The sequence below is a fragment of the Theropithecus gelada genome, chromosome 3 (genome assembly GCF_003255815.1).
Source record: "Theropithecus gelada isolate Dixy chromosome 3, Tgel_1.0, whole genome shotgun sequence".
Lineage (NCBI taxonomy): Eukaryota > Metazoa > Chordata > Mammalia > Primates > Cercopithecidae > Theropithecus > Theropithecus gelada.
The window spans coordinates 13044649-13069367 of record NC_037670.1 but is presented as its reverse complement, the minus strand read 5'-3'; the positions used below and the strand labels follow the sequence as shown (position 1 = coordinate 13069367).

The 24719-nt window shown below is 54.2% G+C and overlaps 4 protein-coding genes across 14 annotated transcripts in view; 3 read left to right on the top strand and 1 right to left on the bottom strand.

Moving 5' to 3' along the window:
- AP4M1 (adaptor related protein complex 4 subunit mu 1) overlaps positions 1 to 5798 on the top strand; it is a 14686-nt gene extending 8888 nt beyond the window's left edge. The window contains exons 8-16 of one of the 4 annotated variants that reach the window (XM_025378189.1): positions 68 to 134; positions 240 to 293; positions 437 to 543; positions 643 to 737; positions 1481 to 1525; positions 1765 to 1815; positions 1927 to 2038; positions 2179 to 2433; positions 5670 to 5798. In XM_025378189.1, the coding sequence (XP_025233974.1) occupies positions 68 to 134; positions 240 to 293; positions 437 to 543; positions 643 to 737; positions 1481 to 1525; positions 1765 to 1815; positions 1927 to 2038; positions 2179 to 2403 (756 nt within the window). In that variant the 3' untranslated portion in view covers positions 2404 to 2433; positions 5670 to 5798. Of the gene's footprint in view, positions 1 to 67; positions 135 to 239; positions 294 to 436; positions 544 to 642; positions 738 to 1480; positions 1526 to 1764; positions 1816 to 1926; positions 2039 to 2178; positions 2706 to 5669 lie in introns of those variants that run through there. The other 3 variants (XM_025378186.1, XM_025378190.1, XM_025378185.1) reach the window with 3 other exon arrangements.
- On the bottom strand, positions 2597 to 16399 carry TAF6 (TATA-box binding protein associated factor 6). Of its 7 annotated transcripts, none has more exons than XM_025378175.1 (15): positions 15712 to 16399; positions 9859 to 10070; positions 9670 to 9756; positions 9390 to 9543; positions 9132 to 9188; positions 8588 to 8707; positions 7585 to 7730; positions 7399 to 7476; positions 7205 to 7306; positions 6616 to 6798; positions 5679 to 5753; positions 5427 to 5552; positions 3868 to 4041; positions 3441 to 3638; positions 2597 to 3137 (listed from the first exon to the last, which is right to left on the bottom strand). In XM_025378175.1, the coding sequence occupies exons 1-15, from the start codon at positions 15944 to 15946 to the stop codon at positions 2757 to 2759; spliced, it is 2328 nt and encodes a 775-aa protein (XP_025233960.1). In that variant the 5' UTR covers positions 15947 to 16399; the 3' UTR covers positions 2597 to 2756. The 7 variants fall into 7 exon arrangements, with proteins under 7 accessions (XP_025233960.1, XP_025233962.1, XP_025233964.1 ...); XM_025378177.1 differs by lacking the exon at positions 15712 to 16399 and adding an exon at positions 14897 to 15600; XM_025378179.1 differs by lacking the exon at positions 15712 to 16399 and adding an exon at positions 15222 to 15416.
- Positions 16400 to 17760: 1361 nt separating this feature from the next.
- On the top strand, positions 17761 to 21205 carry CNPY4 (canopy FGF signaling regulator 4). The gene is made up of 5 exons (XM_025378204.1): positions 17761 to 18085; positions 18181 to 18277; positions 18489 to 18611; positions 20205 to 20322; positions 20416 to 21205. The coding sequence occupies exons 1-5, from the start codon at positions 17898 to 17900 to the stop codon at positions 20577 to 20579; spliced, it is 690 nt and encodes a 229-aa protein (XP_025233989.1). The 5' UTR covers positions 17761 to 17897; the 3' UTR covers positions 20580 to 21205.
- An 890-nt stretch (positions 21206 to 22095) lies between these two features.
- MBLAC1 (metallo-beta-lactamase domain containing 1) lies at positions 22096 to 23884 on the top strand. Of its 2 annotated transcripts, none has more exons than XM_025378202.1 (2): positions 22096 to 22461; positions 22761 to 23884. In XM_025378202.1, exon 2 carries the CDS (start codon positions 22788 to 22790, stop codon positions 23622 to 23624), a length of 837 nt encoding a protein of 278 aa, XP_025233987.1. In that variant the 5' UTR covers positions 22096 to 22461; positions 22761 to 22787; the 3' UTR covers positions 23625 to 23884. The 2 variants fall into 2 exon arrangements, with proteins under 2 accessions (XP_025233987.1, XP_025233988.1); XM_025378203.1 differs by having other exon boundaries at positions 22414 to 22530.
- The last annotated feature ends 835 nt before the right edge of the window (positions 23885 to 24719 follow it).

The following is a 24719-nucleotide window of genomic DNA, read 5'->3' as shown; positions in this document are numbered from 1 at the left end:
CATCTGTACAAAAAAAAAAAAAAAAAAAAAAAAAAAAGACTCTAACCTTGATCCCCCTGCCTCTCAGGGCTCCCTGCTGAAGGTGGATGTGCAGGGAGAGATTCGGCTCAAGAGTTTCCTTCCCAGCGGCTCTGGTGAGGCCTCTGCAGGCGGGACCCGGGGTTGGGGTTAGGGCAGGTTCCTTGGTGTGTTAAACCGTGGAGTTTGCTGAGCTCCCCTGATGTTCTCTCCTCCAACAGAGATGCGCATTGGCTTGACGGAAGAGTTTTGTGTGGGAAAGTCAGAGCTAAGAGGTGAGGAAAAAGTGGGTCTTTCTCCCCTTGGAGTAGGTCATTGCTGGAGAGTTCATGGAGGGAAGTCAGAGATGGAGCCTCCCCACTTCTTGCTCCTCTCCCAAAACATGGGTCAGGAGAGAAGTCTCTCTCTCTCTTTCCAGGTTATGGGCCAGGAATCCGGGTTGATGAAGTCTCGTTTCACAGTTCTGTGAATCTGGATGAGTTTGAGTCTCATCGAATCCTCCGCTTGCAACCACCTCAGGGCGAGGTCAGGGTTGGGATGGCCTCATAAATTCCATCCACCATGGGGAAGGGGGGCAGTGGGGGCATGAGACCAAACTAACCTTGTTGCTCTCTGGTCTCTCAGCTGACTGTGATGCGGTACCAACTCTCCGATGACCTCCCGTCACTGCTCCCCTTCCGACTCTTCCCCTCTGTGCAGTGGGACCGAGGCTCAGGCCGGTGAGACCATTTCCTGGGTTCTAGAACTACCTTGGAACCCAAGCCGAGACCTGTATGTTCCCAAGACTCACTGCAGAGTAGGGGTGGTGGTAGTGGTGATGAAGTGCAAATTGGAAAAAGGCTTGGGCTGGGCGTGGTGGCTCACACCTGTAATCCTAGCACTTTGGGAGGCTGAGATGGGAGGATCACTTGAGCCCAGGAGTTCCAGACCAGCCTGGGCAACATAGCGAGACCTTGTCACTCTGAAAAAAAAAAAAAAAAAAGGAAAAAGCGGCCGGGCGCGGTGGCTCAAGCCTGTAATCCCAGCACTTTGGGAGGCCGAGGCGGGCGGATCACGAGGTCAGGAGATCGAGACCATCCTGGCTAACATGGTGAAACCCCGTCTCTACTAAAAATACAAAAAACTAGCCGGGCGTGGTGGCGGGCGCCTGTAGTCCCAGCTACTCGGAGGCTGAGGCAGGAGAATGGCCTGAACCTGGGAGGCGGAGCTTGCAGTGAGCCGAGATCGCGCCACTGCACTCCAGCCTGGGTGACACAGCGCGAGACTCCGTCTCAAAAAAAAAAAAAAAAAAAAAAAAAAAAGGAAAAAGCTTTGGCTAATGGAGTTGGGCTGGACTTCAGCCCTTTTCTCTCTTGGGGGTACAGCCCATACCCACACAGCCCCGCATGGAGGCCCCTGGTGAGGAATGGTGAGATGCCAGTAAGAGATGGCCTGAGTCATGGTGTTTTACCCTCTCATCCAGGCTCCAGGTTTATCTGAAGTTGCGATGCGACCTGCCCTCGAAGAGGTAAGAGTGAGGCCGGCGCCTGGCCGAGTTCAGCTCTGTGGGACAGGAGACAGGGCCAGGGCACCTGCTACTTCTCCCTTCAGATGCAGCTGCCAGCCTCAGAATCCAGTTAAGGTAGAGGCTGTAGCATTTGGGAAGGTGGGGGACACCTGTGCTGAAATCCTGTTGTGACATTGAAGAGGAACAGGACAAGGGACCGTGCCTTCCTGGGGCTGACTTTGTTCCTGTCTCCTCTGTAGCCAAGCCCTCAATGTCAGGCTGCACCTTCCCCTGCCTCGAGGGGTGGTCAGGTGAGTGTGTGCACCCACCACGGGGAGATTCCTGGGGAGAGAGTGAGCTCAGCACGACGGGCCTACCCCAAGAAGGCGCCAAGCCCAGCACCTTCCCTTTCCAAACTCCAGCCTGTCTCAGGAGCTGAGCAGCCCAGAGCAGAAGGCCGAGCTGGCGGAGGGAGCCCTTCGCTGGGACCTGCCTCGGGTGCAAGGAGGCTCTCAACTCTCGGGCCTTTTCCAGGTATTCGCTGTGAACCCCCGGCCCCTCTCCTCCCACCATCACTTAACAGCCCCCCTACCCTCCCGAAGCAGTGCTGCCTGGTCCCCCCAGCGTGGTCAGCTTCCTGCCCTCTTTCCTCCCCCTGCCTCTGCCCCTCACAGATGGACGTCCCAGGGTCCCCAGGACCTCCCAGCCATGGGCTCTCCACCTCGGCCCCTCCTCTGGGTCTGGGCCCGGCCAGTCTCTCCTTTGAGCTTCCCCGGCACACGTGCTCCGGCCTCCAGGTTCGATTCCTCAGGCTGGCCTTCAGGCCGTGCGGCAATGCCAACCCCCACAAGTGGGTGCGACACCTAAGCCACAGCGATGCCTACGTCATTCGGATCTGAGGCTCCCCAAACGAGGACACGGCAGCCAAGGCGGCAGTTTGTCCCACGGAAGGACAGTCTTTTTCTTTTCCAGCCTCCTGGTCTTGGGACTCTCAATCTGGGCAGGAAGAGTCCTCAGTCCCGAGAGACCAGGAGGGGGCAATGGGCCCAGCCTCTCTGTGGTATCTGATGCAGGAAGGACTGCAGTGGATCGGAACTTACAAACCAAACTTTTATTCTGAGGAACTGACTGTACAATATCTAAAAAGAAAGTGACATGAAAGGAAGCAATCTACAACTTCCTTCCGCTTAGTATGCATGCACGTGTGTACATGTCTGCATGTGTGGGAATCCGGGGGCTGGCAGGTGGAGCATCATGAAGCAGGCTGAGGGGAGCCAGAGTTGGGGGGCTGGGAGCCATTCGCTTTTGGAGTCCCTGGAGCTGGAGGGGGACTGTCCCCAGCTTCCTGCTTCCCCCCGCAGAGGGCACTGCTGCTGAGTGGAGAGGGGGACGATGCCGGTGGAGGAACTGGAGAAGGATGGGAAACGGGGCCTCCTTTGCCCTCCCCTGTTGGGGGAAGTGAGACCACAATATACTTCTGGACACTCCCGGGACCAGAGGGAGCAGTGCTGGGGGGTGCGGTGGTGGCGGTGGAGACCAGCTTGACGATGGGCTGCACACTGGGGACGGTGGTGGTGACGGGTGAGGTGGTGGTGGAACCTGAGCCAGGGGCCGAGGTGCTGAGGGACAGGACCTGGATAGAAAGGAAAAGTGGGTCCGCTTGCCCTGTGCCCTCCCTGCCCCTCAGAGGCCTGGCGGGGACACTTCACTTGCTCCCTGCCTGAACAAGTTATTCCTGTAGTTGACCCCATAGACAGCTGTGGCTGGAGACCTTGCTCATGCAGGGCAGCTACGGCCCTGCAGGACCATGGTGGGTGCCTCTTTCAGCTCCTGACTTTGGGCCCAGAGGGGACTGTGCTCTACTCCTGGGCCTCCCCAGGGTGCTGAGGCAACCTGGGCCCTCCAGATGCTCCCTGTCCCACACAGCTCTGCATACCTGCTGGGTGGATGGGGCGCTGGAGGACGACGACATTACAATAAACTTGGTTGGAGGAGGGGAAGGCTGTGGTGGGGCAGCTGCTCGCGCAGACACCAGTGTCTGGACAGGAAGTGCGATGGAGCCAGGAACCTTCAGCAAGCCAGGGGTGCGAGGGCCAGGCTGCGGGGCCTGCGAGAGGGTCAGCGTGGGCCGGGGCTGTGGGGAGAAGAGGAAAGGGGACATGGCAGCATCTACTAAGAAGAGTCTGAAGGGAGAGGCCTGGGCTCCCCTTGCTCTTAGTGGCTCTCACTGGGGCTGGGCATCCTCACTCAGGGCCTGGTTGCCCTGAGACTGCTGACTTGGGGCCCACGTGGCTGTGTGAATGCCCGTCCCACACTGGGGTCCTCCTCCACTTCCTATTCCTCCTCCCCACCCGGCCACGGACCTGCGTGATGGTCAGAGTGGTCCTGTTGACCTGCTGAGCCTGCAGAGCAGCCTGGGCCCGAGCCTTGACCACATGGGAGCAGAGGAGGGGCCCAAGGGACCCGAATTCTGCCCGGTAGGCATCCTGATTGTCAGGCGGTGGGCGCAGCTTTGCCAGAACAGGGGCACAGTGTTTCTGCAGACAAAAAAAAGCCAGGTAGAGGGAGGGCTGGTGACACTCTGAGAAGAGCCTTGGGGATGCAATAAAAAAGGACATTCCTTATCATCTCAGTGACCCTGATGGAGGCCAAACCATGCTGAGCTGTTAGTGTGTGTACAGAACACTGTGGGCTTGCTCAAAACAAAAGATGGGCACGGGGCCAGGTGCGGCATCTCATGCCTGTATCCCAGCACTTGGGAGGCTGAGGCGGGCAGATCACTTGCGGTCAAGAGTGTGAGACTAGCCTGGCCCAAATGGAGAAACCTTGTCTCCACTAAAAATACAAAAACTAGCCAGGCATGGTGGCACGTACCTATAGTCCTAGCTACCAGGGAGGCTGAGGTACTAGAATGCTTGAACCCAGGTGGTGGAGGTTGAAGTGAGCAGAGGTTGCATCACTGCACTCCAGCTTGGGTGACGGAGTGAGACTCAGAAAAAAAAAAAAAAGAATGGCTGGGCGTGGTAGTTCATGCCTGTAATTCCAGCACTTTGGGAGGCTGAGGCTGGCAGACCACCTGAAGTCAGGAGTTCGAGACCAGCCTGGCCAACATGGTGAAACCCTGTCTCTACTAAAAATACTAAAAATTAGCCAGGCATGGTGGCACATGCCTGTGGTGCCAGCTACTCGGGAGGCTGAGGCACAAGAATCGCTTGAACCTGAGAGGCAGAGGTTGCAGTGAGCCTGAGATCATGCCACTGCACTCCAGCCTGGGTTACAGGGTGAGACTCCCATCTCAAAAAAGAGAGAGAGAAAAAAAATGAAAACATGGGCACTAACATGTGAATGAACTTGCTAAATACTGTGGCAGGACAGTTAAGAGGGCATTTTCTTTGTACAGAGACCACACAGTAACACAGGAGCATTGGGGAAGGATGGTCCAAATGCCAAAGGCTGAGCATGTGAGCCCTTCTTTCTTTTTGGAGGAGTGGTGGTCTCCCTCTGTAACCCAGGCTGGAGTGCAGTGGCACAATGATAGCTCACTGCAGCCTTGAACTCCTAGGTTCAAGCAGTCTTCCCACCTTGGCCTCCCTAGCAGCTGGGACCACAGGCACATGTCACCACTCCCAGCTTTTTGTTTTTTGTAGGCGGGGTCTCGCTACATTGCCCAGGCTGGCCTCCTAGGCTCCCAGAGTGCTGGGATTACAGGCGTGAGCCACCGCGCCCAGCCAGCCCCCTTATTTTTTACTCAGCTTGAGTCTCAGTCTTTCCATCTGTAAAATAGTATCAGACTTTGCAGTATGTTCTGAAAACAGGAGGCAAAGATGGGAGTAGGTGAATAAAATACGCCATATGCTTGCTAAACGCCGGCTGTCTCTCGGGGGGTCGGGGGCGCAGGTGCAGGGACAGGGGCTTCGGTTACCAGCAGAAGGCTCTGCACATGGTCTGCTCCAATCCGGTCAATGTTGCTCAACACAGGGCCGTCCAGCACACTGCGGATCCGCTCCCCTTCCTGCTGTAGCCGGGGCAGAATCAGAGTCTTGATAACCTGTTGGAAGGGAAAGGAAGAAACCAAAGCCGGAGGGTCACCAGGGTCTCCCAGGTGGGGGCACAGTGCCCTCTATAACCTCATGACTGCGTCCCCTCCCCCATTTCTTCCTCCCAGAGGCCTAACATCGTGTCCCAGCTCAGCCAAGCCTGCGATGGAGCCATAACGAGTCGTCCAGGGCGTCTTCTCGTCCACCCAGCTCTGTAAGGGGAAGGAAATAAACTAAGATGAAGGGGTCTGAAAGGATGATTGATAGGGACCCACGTCTTTCATAGACACTTTCCTTGTAAATCATTAAGACATGACAGTGAGGCCAGGCGCGGTGGCTCATGCCTGTAATCCCAGCACTTTGGGAAGCTGAGGCAGGCAGATCACCTGAGGTCAGGAGTTCGAGACCAGCCTAGTTAACATGGTGAAACCCTGTCTCTACTAAAAACACAAAAATTAGCCAGTTGTGGCCAGGCACAGTGGCTCACACCTGTAATCCTGGCACTTTGGGAGGCCGAGGCAGGCAGATCACCTGAGGTTGGGAGTTCTAGACCAGCCTGACCAACATGGAGAAACCCCGTCTCTACTAAAAATACAAAATTAGCTGGGTGTGGTGGCACATGCCTGTAATCCCAGCTACTCAGGAGGCTGAGGCAAGAGAATCGTTGGAACCCAGGAGGCGGAGGTTGCAGTGGGCCGAGATCGCATCATTGCACTCCAGCCTGGACAACAAGAGCAAAACTCCGTCTCAAAAAATAAATAAATAAATAAAGTAGCCAGTTATGGCTGCAGGCACCTGTAATCCCAAGTACTCAGGAGGCTGAGGCAGGAGAATTGCTTGAACCCAGGAGGCAGAGGGTGCAGTGAGCAGAGATCGCACCACTGCACTCCAGCCTGGGCAAGAGTGAGACTCCATCTCAAAAAAAAGAAAAAAGGCATTACAGACAAGCCTCAAGGCTCTTAGACCCCCACAAGTTCCAGTCCCTCTTCCCTCTGCCCTTGTTTCCAGTGTGACTTCCCCCAACCAGAGGTGGCCAGTGATGAAACCAATGGTGCTCAAGTTTCCCTGGCTCACCTTGGTGAAGGTCTTGGTGATTCGGGACTGGATGTTGTTAGTGGTTGTGCTAAAATGCTTGCAGATCTGGGCCACCAGGCGGGCAGCAAAGTCTCGGAGTGCCCAGTGATTGTCCACATCTGGTCGCAGGCACAGCTGTCTGCTCACGATGCAGGTCATCACAGCCGGAATCAGCTCATGGACCTAAGGGAGAAAGGGCGGGGCAGCTGATTCTGGTTTTGTTTGTTTGTTTGAAACAAAGTCTCACTCTGTCACCCAGGCTGGTGTGCAGGGGCACAATCATGGCTCGCTGCAACCTCAATCATCCAGGCTCAAGCAATCCTCCCATCTCAGCTTCCCAGGTAGCTGGGACCACAGGCGTGCACCACCATGCCTGGCTAATTTTGTTTTTGTTATCTTTTTTTGTAGAGACAGTAGTCCTACTACTATCCTCAGGTTGTCCTCAAACTGCTGAGCTCAAGCGATCCTCCCACCTCGGCCTCCCAAAGTTGCTGGGATTTCAAGTGTGAGCCACCGCTGACCACTGACTTCCTGTTGGTGGCAGCAGGGTCCCTGGTCCCTGGAAGGGAAGGTGGGCAGGACCACTCACGTATTTTTCTAGATAGAGCGTGGGGTTGTCCATCAGCGCCTTCACCATACGCATCAGGTAGATGAGTAGGGCCAGGTTGTTCTGAACCACATTCACACGGACCTGCGGGAGGGAGGAGTGCTGGGCATGGGGCAGGGAGACCCTCACAGGAGCTTCCGCTGCCGTCCCTGCACAGTGGAACCTCATGCTCTCACCCCCTCCGAGATGAAGGTACTGAACCGTGGCAGCATCTGATACAGCCCGGGGTCCGTGGCAATGCTTTGCAGGGCTTCCTGTGGGAGGAGGGAAGCCAGTCAGGTGGGGGTAGGATGTGGGGAGCAATTCATAAGACCCCCAGGAGGAGGAGTCTCAGGGCCAGGGCAGGCTGGTGGGGCCCTCACCGCCCTCTTGGCCTCGCAGGAGCCCACACAGGCCTCGGTGATCTCCTTGTAGTAGAGCTGCTGCTCCACAGACAACTCATGGATGCTCCGGGGCTTCAGTCGCAAGGGGGCCCCCTCCAGCAAGGGCGGTGCCTTCTTCTCTTTCCCTGTGTGATTGGAGAGGTGGGTCTGACAAAGAAAGCTCCAGAAGAAACCTCAGTAACAGAAGAACCTTAACCCTCCACTTCCCCTGAGACTCAGGAGACCCGGCTTCTTCTTAGGCTTCCCCATCCTTTCTGGGGCTCTCTGGCCCTGACCTCAGCCACTTCACCAATGGCCACATGGAAGCTTGGCATGGTGGCTCACACCTGTAATCCTAGCACTTTGGGAGGCCAAGGCAGGCGGATCACATGAGGGTGAGTTTGAGACCAGCCTGGCCTACATAGCAAAACCCTATCTCTACTAAAAAAAAACTACAAAAATTAGCTGGGCGTGGTGGTGGGCACCTGTAATCCCAGCTACTCAGGAGGCTGAGGCAGGAGAATCACTTGAACCCAGGAGGTGGAGGCTGCAGTGAGCTGAGATTGTGCCACTACACTCTGGCCTGGGTGACAGAGTGAAACTCTGTCTCAAAAACAAAAAAAGGGCCGGGCGCGGTGGCTCAAGCCTGTAATCCCAGCACTTTGGGAGGCCGAGACGGGCGGATCACGAGGTCAGGAGATCGAGACCATCCTGGCTAACACGGTGAAACCCCGTCTCTACTAAAAAATACAAAAAACTAGCCGGGCGAAGTGGCGGGCGCCTGTGGTCCCAGCTACTCGGGAGGCTGAGGCAGGAGAATGGCGTGAACCCGGGAGGCGGAGCTTGCAGTGAGCTGAGATCCGGCCACAGCACTCCAGCCTGGGCGACAGAGCCAGACTCCGTCTCAAAAAAAAAAAAAAAAAAAAAAAAAAAAAGGATACAAAACAAATGGCCACGTGGCTTTGGGCAAGAGTCCAGAGAGGCCTGGCCTAGGAGGACTGACCTTTGCCGTCGGCTGCGGTGGCCCCTTGACCTTTGCCCTTCAGGGGTCCATCTTCCTCTTGGCCTGGCTTGGCTGACTTCAGGGGTTCTGTGGCTTCGGCCTTCTGTTGCTCTTTGGGAGCTGGTGGGAAAGCAGGCACAGTGGGAGGCGTGACGAGAGTAGCAGGAAAAGTAAAGGGAGGAGGCTGGATGCGGTGGCTCACGCCTGTAATCCCAGCACTTTGGGAGGCCAGGGCGGGTGGATCACCTCAGGTCAGAAGTTCAAGACCAGCCTGGCCAACATGGTGAAACCTCATCTCTACTAAAATTACAAAAAATTAGCTGGGCGTGGTGGTGTGTGCCTGTAGCTCCAGCTACTCAGGAGGCTGAAGCACAACAATCGCGTGAACCCAGGAGGCAGAGGTTGCAGTGAGCCGAGATTGTGCCACTGCAGTCCAGCACTCCTGCACTCCAGCACAGGCAACAGAGTGAGACTCCATCAAAAACAAAGGTGGAAGGAGGGGGAAAGGGACCCAGAGACCCAGAGGGTGGGGCATAGAGGTTACCTGGGGGTGGGTTCTCCGGGATAGCTGGCTGGCAGCCCTCGATACTCAGCCAATGAGCTGCAAGGAAGGCAGGTGTCAAGGTGAATTGCCGCGCATGGACACTGGGGAGTTGTTCCATGCATGTTTCCACTCCTGCTCCCCTTGCAACTCACCAGGGATCTCACGCTGAGCTTTTCTTCTATTGTGAGGCTACTCACACCCACACGCATCTGTCCTCTTTTCCCTCCTCCCTGCCACCCTGCTCTCCCCTCCCCCAACCTTTGAGGCAGACGTCCAGGGGCACCCGGGGCAGAGGGGTATTGATGATGTCGCTCAGATCAACCTCCTTCTCCTCGTAGAAGTAAAGCTCCCGGCCCCCACCAGAGGCGAAGCGGAAAGGAATGAACTCCTGGGCGTGGAAGCCATAGAGTGGCTGTGGCAGGAGAGAGGGGCACAGGTGAGAAGGGAGCCGGAGGAGACCTGGCTGAAGGATGGCGCCTCACCCCAACCCCATCGCCCTGTCCCCATCACCCACCCCCTGCCTGTCTCCCCAAATCACCTCGACATTCTTTAGCTTCAAGGCATAGTCAATGTCACTGGTGGTGAGCTTCTGCCGCTTCCCCATGTGCATGAACTTCAAGGCATCCTGGGGTGGGTGACAGAATAGACATCAGCCCAAAATCCTAAGGACGGGGCCCCAGGCGACATCCTGGACCCAACGTGGAGCTGGACAGAAGGGCTGGGTCACCTGTGCAATCTCTTTGATGCGGTAGCTGACCTCATCCGTCAGCAGCTGGCAGGTCTCCTCCTGAATCTGGGCGATGCCCATGGATTCAGCCACCACCTTCATGGACTCCGAGGGCAGCACGGTGTTGCTAAGCTTCAGCTTCTTCTCCTCAGCCATTCTGGAGTCCCTCTTCTCCCTGGAAGGATGAAGCCCCCGGTGGAGAGATGGAGACCCTGGCAGAGGAATGGGGCAGGCAGAAGAAAAAGAAATGTGAGGCCAGGCGCGGTGGCTCAAGCCTGTAATCCCAGCACTCTGGGAGGCCAAGACGGGCGGATCACGAGGTCAGGAGATCAAGACCATCCAGCTAACATGGTGAAACCCCGTCTCTACTAAAAATAATAAAAAATTAGCCAAGTGTGGTGGCGGGCACCTGTAGTCCCAGATCCGGCCACTGCACTCCAGCCTGGGTGACAGAGCGAGACTCCGTCTCAAAAAAAAAAAAAAAAGAAATGTGAGACACGGGAACGGGGCCAATAAAGGGAGGACAGTGGGGAGAGGGGAGGAACTCGGGGTGCATTCTGTCCATCCCCACATGAGTTAGCCCTGAGGTGTAACAGAGAAAGATAGAAATCTGGGCTGGTGCCAGGTGCCGTGGCTCACACCTGTAATCCCACCAGCACTTTGGGAGGCCAAGGCGGGCGGATCACTTGAGATCAGGAATTCAAGACCAGCCTGGCCAACATGGAGAAACCCCATCGCTACTAAAAATACAAAAATTAGCAGGCCGTGGTAGTGCACACCTGTAATCCTAGCTGCTAGAGAGGCTAAGGCAGGAGAATCACTTGAACCCAGAGGGCAGAGGTTGCAGTGAACCAAGATCATGCCACTGCACTCCAGCCAGGGTGACTCCGTCTCAAAAAAAAAAACAACTCTGGACTGGGCCTAGTGGCTCATGCCTGTAATTCCAACACTTTGGGAGCCCGAGGTAGAAGGGTCACTTGAGCCCAGTAGTTCACAACCAGCCTGGACAACACAGCGAGACCCCATCTTTACAAGAAATACAAAAATTAGTTGGGTATACAGGCACACGGCTATAGTTCTAGCTACTTAGGAGGCAGAGGTAGGAAGACTGATAGAGCCCAGGAACTCCCAGGCTCAAGCAATCCTCACACCTCAGCCTCCCAAGTAGCTGTGACTATAGGTGTGTACCACTGTGCACAGCCAATTTTTTTTGGGGGGGGCAGAGACAGAGTCTCACTATGTTGCCCAGTCTGGTCTTGAATTGCTGGGTTCACGCAATCCTCCTGCTTCGCCCTCCCAAAGTGTTGGAATTACAGGCCTGAGCCAGCAGGCCCAGCCCAGATTTCTGTCTTTTTCTGTTACACCTCAGGGCTTCAATCCCAGCACTTTGAAGTCTTGGGCTCAAGCAATCCTCCAGCGTTGGCCTCCCAAAGTGTTGGAATTAAAGGCGTGAGTCGAACTGCCTGGCCCAGGCTCAGCTTTCCTTATCTTCACAGTAATGCCATCCGTCCAGACACTTGTTCTTTATCTGAGCCTTCACAACAAATACACCAGGTAGGCCAGGCGTGGTGGCTTACGCCTGTAATCCCAGCACTTTGGGAGGCCAAGATGGCTGGACCACTTGAGGTCAAGAGTTCGAGACCAGCCTGAGCAACATGGTAAAACCCTGTCTCTACTAAAAATACAAAAATTAGCTGGGCATGGTGGCGCGTGCCTGTAATCCCAGCTACTTGGGAGGTTGAGGCAGGAGAATCACTTGAACCTGGAGGGTAGAGGTTGCAGTGAGTTGAGATTGTGCAGCTGCACTCCAGCCTTGGCGACAGAGAGACTCCATCTCAAAAAAAAAAAAAAAGATAAAAAAATCCAGCGGGGCACGGTGGCTCACGCCTGTAATCCCAGCACTTTGAGAGGCCAAGGTGGGTGGATCATGAGGTTAAGAGATCGAGACCATCCTGGCCAACATGGTGAAATCCTATCTCTACTAAAAATACAAAAAATTAGTGGGGCATGGTGGCACGCGCCTGTAGTACCAGCTACTCGGGAGGCTGAGGCAGGAGAATCGCTTGAACCTAGGAAGCGGAGGTTGCAGTGAGCCAAGATGGTGCCACTGCACTCCAGCCTGGCGACAGAGTGAGACTCTGTCTCAAAAATCAATCAATCAGGCTGGGCGCGGTGGCTCACGCTTGTAATCCCAGCACTTTGGGAGGCCGACGTGGGCGGATCACAAGGTCAGGAGATCGAGACCATCCTGGCTAACACGGTGAAACCCCGTCTCTACCGAAAACGCAAAAAATTAGCCGGGCGTGGTGGCGGCGCCTGTAGTCCCAGTTACTCGGGAGGCTGAGGCAGGAGAATGCTGTGAACCTGGGAGGCGGAGCTTGCAGTGAGCGGAGATGGCGCCACTGCACTCCAGCCTGGGCAACAGAGCGAGACTCCGTCTCAAAAAAAAAAAAAAAAAAAAATCAATCAATCAATCAATCCACCAGGTAGTCCAACCTGACTCCCCTGCTCCCACTGCTTGGCCCAGGTCACCACCATCTATCCACTGGGTAAAAAAAGCCTCCTAACAATGTCTCCCGGTGTCTATCCTTGCCTCTCTCTACATCTGTTCCTAATGTTGCAGCCAAAATGCTTCCGTCAAACTGTAAAGCAGATTGTCATTTCTTTGCTCAAACCCTCACAGTGGCGCTCCACTTGCCATAGAGTAAAATCCGAAATCCTTATCATGGCCAGGTGCAGTGGTTTAGCTGATGCCTGTAATCTCTGCACTTTGGGAGGGTGAGGTGGGAAGACTGCTTAGGCTTAGAAATTCCTGACCAGCCTGGGCAACATAACAAAACCCTGTCTCAGGCCGGGCACAGTGGCTCACGCCTGTAATCCTAGCATTTTGGGAGACCAAGGCAGGCGGACCACTTGAGGTCAGGAGTTCAAGACCAGCCTGGCCAACCTGGTGAAACCCTATCTCTACTAAAAATACAAAAATTAGATGGGCGGGCACCTGTAATTGCAGCTAGTCAGGAGGCTGAGGCAGGAGAATCACTCGAACCCAGGAGGCGGAGGTTGAAGTGAGCAAAGATATGTGTCACTGCACTTCAGCCTGGGCGACAAAGCAAGACTCCTTCTCAAAAAAAAAAAAAAGACAAAATCCTTATAATGTCCCACAAAGCCCTTCAAAATTTGCCTTCTCCCCATTATATCTCTGATCACTCTTCCTTCCTTCTTCCACTTTGATCCAGACACATATGTCTTCTGGCTGCTCCTTAAACTTGCCAGGCATGCACTTGCTTAATAGCTTTTGCTCCATTCCCTCTGCCTGGAATGTTCTTCCCAAATGTCTAATTGGCTGCCTACTCTGACCACCCTATTTAACTCTGCACTCTGCCCTTAGAGTGGGGGCAGCCCACTTCTTCTTTTCCGTAGCATTTAACATCTTCTGAGCCTGGCGCGGTGGCTCACGCCTGTAATCCCAACACTTTGGGAGGCCAAGGTAGGCAGATCATGAGATCAAGAGATCAAGACCATCCTGGCCAACATGGTTAAACCCTGTCTCTAGTGAAAATACAAAAATTAGCCGGGCATGGTGGCATGCGCCTGTAGTCCCAGACACTCGGGAGGCTGAGGCAGGAGAACCGCTTGAACCCGGGAGGCGGAGGTTGCAGTGAGCAGAGGCTGCACCACTGCACTCCAGCCTGGCAACAGAGCGAGCCTACGTCTCTGTCCACCATGTAAACAAGGCTCTTCTTTTTTTTTTTTTGGAAATAGAATTTCACTCTTGTTGTCCAGGCTGGAGTGCAATGGTGCGATCTTCGCTCGCTGTAACCTCCGCCTCCCAGGTTCAAGCAATTCTCCTGTCTCCGCCTCCCGAGTAGCTGGGATTACAGGCATGCACCACCACACCTGGCTAATTTTTGTATTTTTAGTAGAGACAGGGTTTCACCATGTTGCTCAGGCTGGTCTTGAACTCCTGACCTCAGGTGATCCGCCCACCTTGGCCTCCCAAAGTGCTGGGATTACAGGCGTGAGTCACTGTGCCCGGCCAACAGAGCTCTTTATTATGTTCACTGATGTATTCCAGGAGCCCTGGGACATCATAAATATTTGTGAAGTAAATGAATTAGTTGTAAGGCTTAGAGATGTTGGTGCTCAGTAAATACTTGGTATCACTGTTATTAATAGGTCATAGGCCCAAGCTTTGAGCCTACACTGTAGTTAAAAGCAAAGTGGAGCCAGGTGCAGTGGCTCACGCCTGTAATTTGGGAGACCAAGGCAGGAAGATCACCTGGGGTCAGGAGTTCAAGACCACCCTGGCCAACATGGTGAAACCTTGTCTTTTTGTAAAAACACAAAAATTAACCAGACATGGTGGCGGGCGCCTGTAGTCCCAGCTACTCCAGCTACTTGAGAGGCTGAGGTGGGAGAATCGCTTGAACCCAGGAGGTGGAGGTTGCAGTGAACCGAGATCGTGCCACTGCACTCCAGCCTGGGTGATAGAGGGAGACTCCGTCTCAAAAAAAAAAAAAAAAAGCAAATTGGAGCCAAGAGAGGTAGCTCACCCCAGTAATCCCAGCACTTTGGGAGGCAGAGGTGGGAGGATCGTTTGAGGCCAGAAGTTTGAGACAGACTGGTCAACATGTGAGACCCCCATTTCTGCAAAAATTAAAAAATTAGACGGGCGTGGTGGGGTGAACCGGTCATCCCAGCTACTTAGGCGGCTGAGGCGGGAGGATCGCTTGAACTACTGAGGAGTTGGAGGCTGCAGTGAGCCAAGATGGTGCCACTGCACAACAGCCTGGGCAACAGACGGAAATCCTGCCTCAAAAAAAAAATAAATAAATAAAATAAGTGGCACACTTGGAGCTGGACATTAGGAAGATTAACATCAATACTGTTCAGGAGTAGTACAAGTAGGGTGGGGCCGTGCTGGAAGGATGGGAAGAGGGAGGCCGAAAAAGAAATTAGTTCTTTTCAAACCATCCCTAATCTCCTTCCCCACTTTTATAAGTCTTATCTATAGGGAACACAATTATTCGAGACATACTCTGTGCCTGGCGCCGGGTTTACAAGAGGCGGTCGTGTCCCACTTCCCTGGCGAACTCCTACGAATCCTTCAATACCCGGCGGTACCCTCTGCCAGTAAAGGCTCATAAAACACGCTACAGTCACAGGATCTCCTCAGATCAAGTGGAGGCGGCAGGAAGGCGTCCCAGGGGAGGGTTAACTTGAGCGAGATCCCAGCAGAGAAGCAGGTCGAAGATCCCCGGGCAGCGCGAAATGAGGCTCAGAGAGTCCACCCCATCTCCTGCAACATCTCTCCTATGCAGGCACACACACGGGGTCCCCACGAGCACAGACACACAACCAACCGTCCTCTTTCCAGTCCCCACAAGGGACTTTCAAAGGGTCTCCTCCCGGGTACCACTCAGACCCGCCCCGGCCAGCCGAGCACGGGCAGCAAGAAAACTCTAGCCGCAGCCGAGACGCCGCTCACCCGGCGCTCGGCGCCATCTTGGCCCCGCCCCCTCCTGGAAGCAGGTCCTGGCAGAGACGAAGAGCAAGTCACTGCCCCTTCCCCGTGCCAGAATAAGTCCTCTAGGCTTACAGAATGAAATTATATTTTAAAAATTTGTTTCTACATCTACATATAAGGACCACTCCCTCTTGATGTAATTAGTGTAATTTATTCCTTCACTACCCGGCTGCCAGGACCTTCAAGAGGCGCCACAAAACGGAGGCAGGGAAACCCGGAGCAACGAGGCCGCACCCCTGTTGGGCTGATCTTGCGCATGCGCCGACCTTGCCAGGCTGGATTTAAGGTTGCCGCCAGCCGCTGGGAATTTAAAGGACCCACACTGCCTCTCCGAAGTTGGTTTGAAGGCAAGCGGTGGTTGTTTGTGGACGGCGCTTTGTCATGGGACCTGTGCGACTGGGAATATTGGTTTTCCTTTTGGCCGTGCACGGGGCTTGGGCTGGGATGCCGAAGGAGGACGACGATGACGCAGAACGCTTGCCCAGCAAATGCGAAGGTATTTGAACGGGGTAGCCCCTGTGGGCATCGCCCGGCCACACCTCCTTCTTCTAGGCCGGACATCCTGGACTGTATTGGGTGGGTCACCCGACCTCCTTGAAGGCTTGAGGGAGGTTCTGGTGGAGCTTGGCTGAATTTGGATGGGGTCAAGGAAGCGAACGTGTAGTGCCACCTCAAAGCTGCATCCAGAGAGAGCCTGCATTTTTTTGGCTGGCTTGGACACCCCCGCCAATGGATTGTGGGAATTGTAGTTCAGGGACCATCGGCCCTGGACTGCCAACTTTTAGAGCATCTTCAGTGCGTGTTTCCCTCATGTCACCAGACCTTAATCTGCAGAGACTGCAGGAGCCGGGTGTGAGGCTCAGGCCTTGTGGACATCCGCTGCCCTACCCTAGCATAGACGCTCCCAAATTACAGGCCCCACGCCCCGCTGAGGGGGTTTGAGGGTGAGTAACTCAGCCTTTGAAGCTCATAAACAAAAGGAGGCCGTACAAGTAGGAGAGGTTCCCCATCCGGTGAGACTTTGCAGGCGGTGCGTACTATATGGATTTTTCAGTAAGCAGCACCTTCCACAGCTGCACTAGTGTGGGGCCCATTTGAGAAAGGGGACTGGCCCTGATGCCCTAGTTTGCTGCCCTCCTGACTTTACGTTTCTTCCCTGGATTCTTTTTCTCTTCTCTTCACCCCCACAAAACTGTATTTCAGTATCATGAGAGGCAGTCATGATAGTCTCATGACTTAGTCCTCATCTCTGTCTCCTTTCACCTCCGTGTCCCGCTCTTCTCCCCTGACTTGTCAATCTTTTTAAACAGACTTAATCAGCTAATTGTATCAGTCCTTGCTTTAACACCTCTGCAGGCCTTCTATCGGAATACAGCCAACAGGCCTGGGCACAGTGGCTCACATCTGTAAACCCAGCACTTGGGAAGGCCAAGGTGGGAGGATCACTTGAGCCCATGAGTTCAGGCCCAGCTTCACCATATCTTGTCATCCTTGGTTTATCTGTCCCAACTACACTGACAGAGACCTGTAGATAAAGATAATAGGTTTTATTGCTATTATATTGTTAGTATGCATACAGAAGGAGCTCAATAAATAACTGCAGGATAACAGTGAATACTTATACAGTACTCACTATGTGCCAGCCTTTATATATGTTGATTTAATCCTCATCACACTCCTATGAGGAACATACTATTATCCCATTGTATTTATTATACACACACACACACACACACACACATATATATATATATATATATTTTTTTTTTTTTTCTTTTGAGACAGAGTCTCATGCTGTTACCCAGGCTGGAGTGCAGTGGTGCAATCTCAGCTCACTGCAACCTCCGCGTCCTGGGTTTAAGCGATTCTCCTGCCTCAGCCTCCCAAGTAGCTGGGATTACAGGCGCCCACCACCATGCCCAGCTAATTTTTGTAGTTTTAGTAGAGACAAGGTTTCACCATGTTGGCCAGGATGGTCTCAATCTCTTGGCCTCGTGATCCACCTGCCTCGGCCTCCCAAAGTGTTGGAATTACAGGCATGAGTCACCGCACTGGCCTATTTCTTTTTAATATATTTTACTTTTTTTGAGATGGAGTCTTCCTTTGTTGCCTGGGCTGGAGTGCAGTGGTGAGATCTCAGCTCACTGCAACCTCCACCTCCTGGGTTCAAGTGATTCTCCTGCCTCAACCTCCCGACTAGCTATTACAGGTGTGCACCACCACACCTGGCTAGTTTTTGTAGTTTTAGTAGAGATGGGGTTTCACCATGTTGGCCAGGCTGGTCTCGAACTCCTCAAGTGATCCGCCCATCTCAGCCTCCCAAAGTGCTGGGATTACAGGCGTGAGCCACCGCTCCTGGCCTATTATCCCATTTTAAAGATGAAGAAACCGAGGCACAGCAAGCAGGAAGATTGCCACACAGCTGCTAAATGGCTGAGCCAGGATTCCAACCCAGCCAGTCTGGCTCCAGAGTCTGCACTTGTATGCTCTGCTGCCTCAGGTCATCTGCAGAATGAATGACTGGTGTGTTTGTCTGTCTTTCACCTCCCCTGGACGTTTCTCCTCCCCACCAGTGTGTAAGCTGCTGAGCACAGAGCTACAGGGGGAGCTGAGTCGCACCGGTCGATCTCGAGAGGTGCTGGAGCTGGGGCAGGTGCTGGACACAGGCAAGAGGAAGAGACACGTGCCTTACAGCGTTTCGTGAGTCCTTCATGCTCCTCCCCTTTCCAACCCCCAAGGGAGCTCTGGGAGTTCCTACAGCATCCAGGGAATCTGTGTTTCCTCTCTTTCCACAGAGAGACAAGGCTGGAAGAGGCCTTAGAGAATTTATGTGAGCGGATCCTGGACTACAGTGTTCACGCTGAGCGCAAGGGCTCACTGAGATATGCCAAGGTCAGACCCTTCCCCAGGGCAGGACCCCACTTCTCAGAAACAAAGATCTGTATCCCCTGAGGTCCTCCAGAGGTTATCTGCCCATCATTTCACCATCATGGGACTCACCTGTGAATCTCCAGCAGTTGACAAAACTGAAATGGCAGAAAGGGGAAGGGAGGGGAGGGGTGGGGTGGTGGGCTGGGCTGATGCCAAATTCTTAATCTCTCAGGGTCAGAGTCAGACCATGGCAACACTGAAAGGCCTAGTGCAGAAGGGGGTGAAGGTGGATCTGGGGATCCCTCTGGAGCTGTGGGATGAGCCCAGCGTGGAGGTCACATACCTCAAGAAGCAGGTAGGATCAGATACTGCACCATCCAGGGAGGTGAGAAGGGAACCTGAGAGGGGAGCTAGGTTCTAGGGTTCGACTGTAGGGGGCGTCTACCCCAAGCATGGGGAATGGGGCAGAGTGAGGACTGTGCCATTGATTAAAGTAGGGCCAGGACCAGTGGGGCACGGTGGCTCGGCTCACACCTGTAATCCCAGCAATTTAGGAGGCTGAGGCAGGTGGATCACCTGATGTCAGAAGTTCAAGACCAGCCTGGCCAATGTGTTGAAACCCCGTTTTTAATAAAAACACAAAAATTAGCCGGATGTGGTGGTGTGATCCCAGCTACTCGGGAGGCTGAGGCAGGAGAATTACTTGAACCCAGGAGGTGGAGGTTGCAGTGAGCCGAGATCACACCATTGCACTCCAGCCTGGGTGATGGAGCAAGACTCCATCTCAAAACAAACAAACAAACAAACAAAAGAAGAAATCATAATGAGCTGGGTGAAGTGGCTCACAACTGTAATGCTAGCACTTCGCGAGTCCAAGGGAGAAGGAGTGCTTCAGGTCAGAGTTCAAGACCAGCTTGTGCAACATAACAGACCCTTCACTACAAATAATAATAATTTTAAAGAATTTTTTTTTTTCCGAGACGGAGTTTCGCTCTTATTGCCCAGGCTGGAGTGCAATGGCACCATCTCAGCTCACCGCAACTTCCGCCTCCCAGGTTCAAGCAATTTTCCTGCTTCAGCCTCCTGAGTAGCTGGGATTACAGGCGCCTGCCACTACACGCGGCTAATTTTTTGTAATTTTAGTAGAGACGAGGTTTCATCATGTTGGCCAGGCTGGTCTCGAACTCCTGATCTCTGGTGATTCGCCTGCCTTGGCCTCCCAAAGTGCTGGGATTACAGGCGTGAGCCATTGGGCCCTGCCTTAAGGAAAATTTTTAAAAAGTAATAATGGGCCGCGTGCGATGGCTCACATACGTAATTCCAGCACTTTGGGAGGCCGAGGCAGGCGGATCACAACATCATGGGTTGAAGACCATCTGGGCCAACGTACTGAAACCCCATCTCTACTGAAAATACAAAAATCAGCCGGGCGTGGTGGCGTGCATCTGTAGTGCCAGCTACTCCGGAGGCTGAGGCAGGAGAATCGCTTGAACCTGGGAGGTGGAGGTTGCAGTGAGCTGAGATCCCACCACTGCAGTCCAGCCTGGACGACAGAGCAAGACTCCATCTCAAAAAAAAAAAAAAAAAAAAAAAGGTTGCTAATGATATCCACCATCACTTATCAAGCACCTACTGTGTCCCAGACTCTGGATCACATACTTTGCATCTGCAGCCTCATTTTACCCTCAACAACCTGATGTGGTAGGTGCAATTACCGTACATATTTTACAGCCAAGGAGCTAAAACTCAAGAGTTTAATAACCTACTTGGCAGAGTAGGTGCTGGTAAATGTTTGTTGAATGAATGAGGATCGAACATCTAGTAGACCAAGCTTAGCTTCCTGGCTACCTGCCTCTCCAAAATCAGTCAGGTTGAGGAGGGAGAGAAGACAGGAGGGATCTCAAATTCCTCCAGAGCAGATACTCTTCTGGCCCTTCTGCTTGACCAGTGTGAGACCATGCTGGAGGAGTTTGAAGACGTTGTGGGAGACTGGTACTTCCACCATCAGGAGCAGCCCCTACAAAATTTTCTCTGTGAAGGTCATGTGCTCCCAGCTGCTGAAACTGGTAAGCCTGGGGACTGAACTCCTCTCCTGCCAAGCCATAGCCTCCCCTGCTTCCAGGACTAATATATGAATTGATTTCTGTCATCCAATCTAGCATGTCTACAGGAAACTTGGACTGGAAAGGAGATCACAGATGGGGAAGAGAAAACAGAAGGGGAGGAAGAGCAGGAGGAGGAGGAGGAAGAGGAGGAAGATGAGGGAGGAGACAAGATGACCAAGACAGGGGGCCACCCCAAACTTGACCGAGAAGATCTTTGACCCTTGCCTTTGAGCCCCCAAGAGGGGAAGGGATCATAGAGAGCCCTCTGAAGTCTGCACTCTCCCTGCTCCACAGCTTTCAGGGTGTGTTTGTGAGTGACTCCACCCAAGCTTGTAGCTGTTCTCTCCCATCTAACCTCAAGCAAGATCCTGGTGAAACAGCATGGCATGGCTTGCAGGGTGGAGGGTGGGGGTGGAGGTCCCGCTCCTACAGATGAACTCCATCCAGCTCCTTAATTGGCAGGTGTATGTGCTGACAGTACTGAAAGCTTTGCTCTTTAACTGATCCCCACCCCCACCTAGAGGTCAGCAGTGGCACTGGAGCTGTGGGCTTTGGGAAAGTCACTTAGCTCTTTAAGTGCTAAAGTGCTTTTAGACCCTTCCAAGGAAGAGGCCAGAACGGACATTCTCTGCGATCTATATACACCGCCTGCATCCAGAAGGCTACACACCAGCAAACCGTGAAGGAGAATGGGACACTGGGTCATGGCCTGGAGTTGCTGATAAATTCGGTGGGGTAGATACTTGGTCTACTTCAGATCAGTGTCACCGAGAGCCCACCATATAGTTTCATAGGTGCTAAATTTTCTATATTGCTATTAAACTTTTTTCTTTTTTTCTAAAAACTACTTGGGCCCAAAGTTTCAAACAACAGCAGGGCACACATAGCTAGCTGGTCAATGAGGCAGAATGGCCGCTGTCTTGTTAAGCTGAAGCTGCAGGCTGAGCAACATAGTGAAACCCCACCTCTATACACACACACACACACACACACAAATTAAGAAGACTGCAAGGCTGGTGGTGCAGCGCCTGTAGTCCCAGTTACTACAGAGGTGGAGGTGGATCAGTTGAGTCCAAAAGATCCAAGACCAGCCTGGAGGCTGGTCGAGGTGATTCACACCTGTAATCCCAGCACTTTGGGAGGCCGAGGCAAGCGGATCACCTGAGGTTAGGAGTTCGAGAGCAGCCTGGCCAACAATAGAGAAACCTCGTCTCTACTAAAAATACAAAAATTGGCCGGGCATGGTGGTGGGCGCCTGTAATCCCAGTTACTCGGGAGGCTGAGACAGGAGAATCGCTTGAACCCAGGAGGTGGAGGTTGTGGTGAGCTGAGATCGTGCCACTGCACTCCAGTCTGGGTGACAGGGTAAGACTCCGTCTCAAAAAAAAAAAAAAAAAAAATTTAGAGGGGCGTGCACGCCTGTATTCCCAGCACTTCGGGAGGCCGAAGCAGGAGGATCGCTAGAACCCAGGGGTTCAAGGCTGGGGAGAGCTATGATGGTGTCCCTATACTCTAGCCTGGGCGACAGGGAGAGATTTTGTCTCAAAAGAGAAAAAGATCAGGCGCGGTGGCTCACACCTGTAATCCTAGCACTTTAGGAGACCAAGCCTGGAGGATCGCTGGAGCCCAGGAGTTCCAGACCAGTCCTGGCAACAGAACTAGACCCTGTCTCTACAAAAAAAAAGAAAAAATAGAAATCTTAGCTGGGCCTGGTGGTGCGCGCCTGTGGTCCAAATACTCGGGGGGCTGAGGCGGGAGGATCACATGAGCCCAGGAGGTCGAGGCTGCAGTGAGGTCTGATCGCGCCACTGCACTCCAGCCTGGACAACTGAGCATGACCCTTCCTCAGAGCTAATGGCGCTTCATAATTCTGCAGTCCAAGGAAGCTTCTGGGGTCGCGAGGCGGAGAACCGCCAGGAGGCTGGAGTCCAAACGGCCTCCTGTGGCAGACGGTAAAGGCGCCGGAACTACAGCTACCTCCGCGGCGCCGTTTCGGCCGCCATATCTGGGTGCACGGGAGCTCGCAGAGGACAAACTCCCACGCGCGTTTTCGATTTCTGCGCTTTTCTCGAGTGAGGCAAGACTTAGCAGAGGCCCAAGGTAGAGCGCGGCTAGGATTCGATAGAGGGGAATACAAAGGATAGCCTTAGGAGGGTGACGGGCAAGGACGTACGTACCGCTACAGGAACGGGGCGGGGGCCGAGGATGCCGAGGGAGGGGCGGGCCCAAGTGTGAGGGGAGGCTGGGCGATACCATCTTGGGCAGGGAGGGTGATACCAACTTAATGGGAGGCGGGTGGCAGAGAACCGAGGCTTAGGGGCAGTGGCGGGGCCGGGCTCGGGTGGGGGATCGCAGAGGGATAGGACGGTCGCCCACTGCTCCATTTCCTTTCTCCCCAGCCCGTCCCTCCTGCCAGGAGCAGCCTCATGCGGACCGAGCCATTGCGCGGGGCGTCCCCTCTGCTGGTGCCCGGCGACCCCTACTCCGTGGTGGTTCTGCTGCAGGGCTACGCGGAGCCCGAGGGGGTGGGCGACGCCGTGCGCGCCGACGGCTCCGTAACCCTGGTCCTACCCCAGACCCGGGGCCCGGCCTCCAGCCACCGAAAGTCCCAGCGCGGGAGTGGCGGCGCAGAGGCCGCCCTGGAGGAGGCGGCCTGTGGCCCCATCCTGGTGGACACCGGGGGCCCCTGGGCTCGGGAGGCGCTGCTGAGGGCGCTGGCGGGGCAGGGCGTGGCCCCGGGAGACGTGACGCTGGTTGTGGGGACCCATGGGCACTCAGATCACATCGGGAACTTGGGGCTGTTCCCAGGCGCGGCTCTGCTGGTCTCGCACGACTTCTGCCTCCCCGGAGGCCGCTACCTGCCCCACGGGCTGGGTGAGGGGCAGCCCCTGCGCCTGGGCCCGGGGCTCGAGGTGTGGGCCACGCCGGGCCACGGGGGCCAGCGCGACGTGAGCGTGGTGGTGGCCGGCACGGCTCTGGGTACCGTAGTGGTGGCGGGAGATGTGTTTGAGCGAGATGGGGACGAGGATTCGTGGCAGGCGCTGAGTGAAGACCCCGCAGCCCAGGAGCGGAGCCGGAAGAGAGTCCTGGTCGTTGCCGACGTGGTCGTACCTGGTCACGGACCCCCCTTTCGAGTGCTCAGGGAAGCCGCGCAGACCGAGACGGAGGGTGGAGGGAACAGCGAGCAGGAGCCGGTGGTCGGAGAGAGGAGCCCACCCCGCACTGATCAGCCCAGAGAGGGACTGGACTCTTGTAAGCCCTAACAGCCAGGAGTTGCTGGAGACAAAGTCAGAGCAGTCAAGGGTGAGAGCTTCCAGCCCTTCCAGGAGGCTAGTTTTCCAGTGAGGACAGAGTGCACCTGACACTGCCATCACATCGTCAGTATCATTGCCTATCTCTGCCACCAAACTAAGATCAAAGGACGGGCTCAGCTCCCTGTGCATTCTCCCTGGGCCTCAGTAAAATGGGGGAAGGTTCCTGGGAGAGGTCTCCAAAATAAAAATGGAAACTGCATTGAAAATCATAGTGCCCTAATGTAAATGTGAAGCATTGACGGTGATAATCGTGCAAACATGGTAATCTGCAACTGCAGCAGGGGCATACTTTGGCCAGTTGCCCCTTTCTTATAGGATGGAGGTTGCTGAGAGAAGGTGCAGGGCACAGAGATGACTCTGTAGTCACCTGACTTAACGTATCTGTTCATATTTTTTTGTCACACAGGCTGGAGTGCAGTGGTACAATCATAGCTCACTGCAGCCTCCAGCTCAAGCCATCCTTCTGCTTCAGACTCCCAAGTAGCTGGGACTACAGGCAAGTGCCACTATGCCCTGCTACTTTTTTTTTTTTTTTTTTTTTTTGAGGTGGAGTCTCACTCTGTCGCCCAGGCTGGAGTGCAGTGGTGTGATCTCGGCTCACTCTGAGATCTCGGCTCACTCCCGCCTCCCGGGTTCACGCCATTCTCCTGCTTCAGCCTCCCGAGTAGCTGGGACTACAGGCGGCCGCCACCATACCTGGCTAATTTTTTTGTTTTTTGTTTTTTTCTTTCTTTCTTTCTTTTTTTTTCTTTTGAGGCAGAGTCTCGCTCTGTCGCCCAGGCTGGAGTGCAGTGGCGCAATCTCGGCTCACTGCAAGCTCCACCTCCTGGGTTCACACCATTCTCCTGCCTCAGCCTCCCAAGTAGCTGGGACTACAGGCGCCTGCCACCACGCCCAGCTAATTTTTTGTATTTTTAGTAGAGATGGGGTTTCACCATGTTAGCCAGGATGGTCTCGATTTCCTGACCTCGTGATCCACCCACCTCGGCCTCCCAAAGTGCTGGGATTACATGCTTGAGCCACTGCACCCGGCCATTTTTTTTT

Excerpts from the sequence above, each read along its gene's own strand:
- TAF6 (XM_025378175.1), bottom strand. The coding sequence starts at position 15,946 with ATGTCCGGCCTAGAAGAAGGAGGTGTGGCCGGGCGATGCCCACAGGGG. Across the intron at positions 4,042-5,426 it reads ATGTGCAGAGCCTTCTGCTG|AAACACTGTGCCCCTGTTCT; the intron begins GTAACCGAAGCC and ends TTTTGTCTGCAG. Across the intron at positions 3,639-3,867 it reads CCACTCTGACCATCACGCAG|CCCCGGCCCACGCTGACCCT; the intron begins GTCCGTGGCCGG and ends TTCTCCCCACAG.
- CNPY4 (XM_025378204.1), top strand. The coding sequence starts at position 17,898 with ATGAATGACTGGTGTGTTTGTCTGTCTTTCACCTCCCCTGGACGTTTC. Across the intron at positions 18,612-20,204 it reads TCACATACCTCAAGAAGCAG|TGTGAGACCATGCTGGAGGA; the intron begins GTAGGATCAGAT and ends CTGCTTGACCAG. Across the intron at positions 20,323-20,415 it reads GCTCCCAGCTGCTGAAACTG|CATGTCTACAGGAAACTTGG; the intron begins GTAAGCCTGGGG and ends CATCCAATCTAG.
- MBLAC1 (XM_025378202.1), top strand. The coding sequence starts at position 22,788 with ATGCGGACCGAGCCATTGCGCGGGGCGTCCCCTCTGCTGGTGCCCGGC.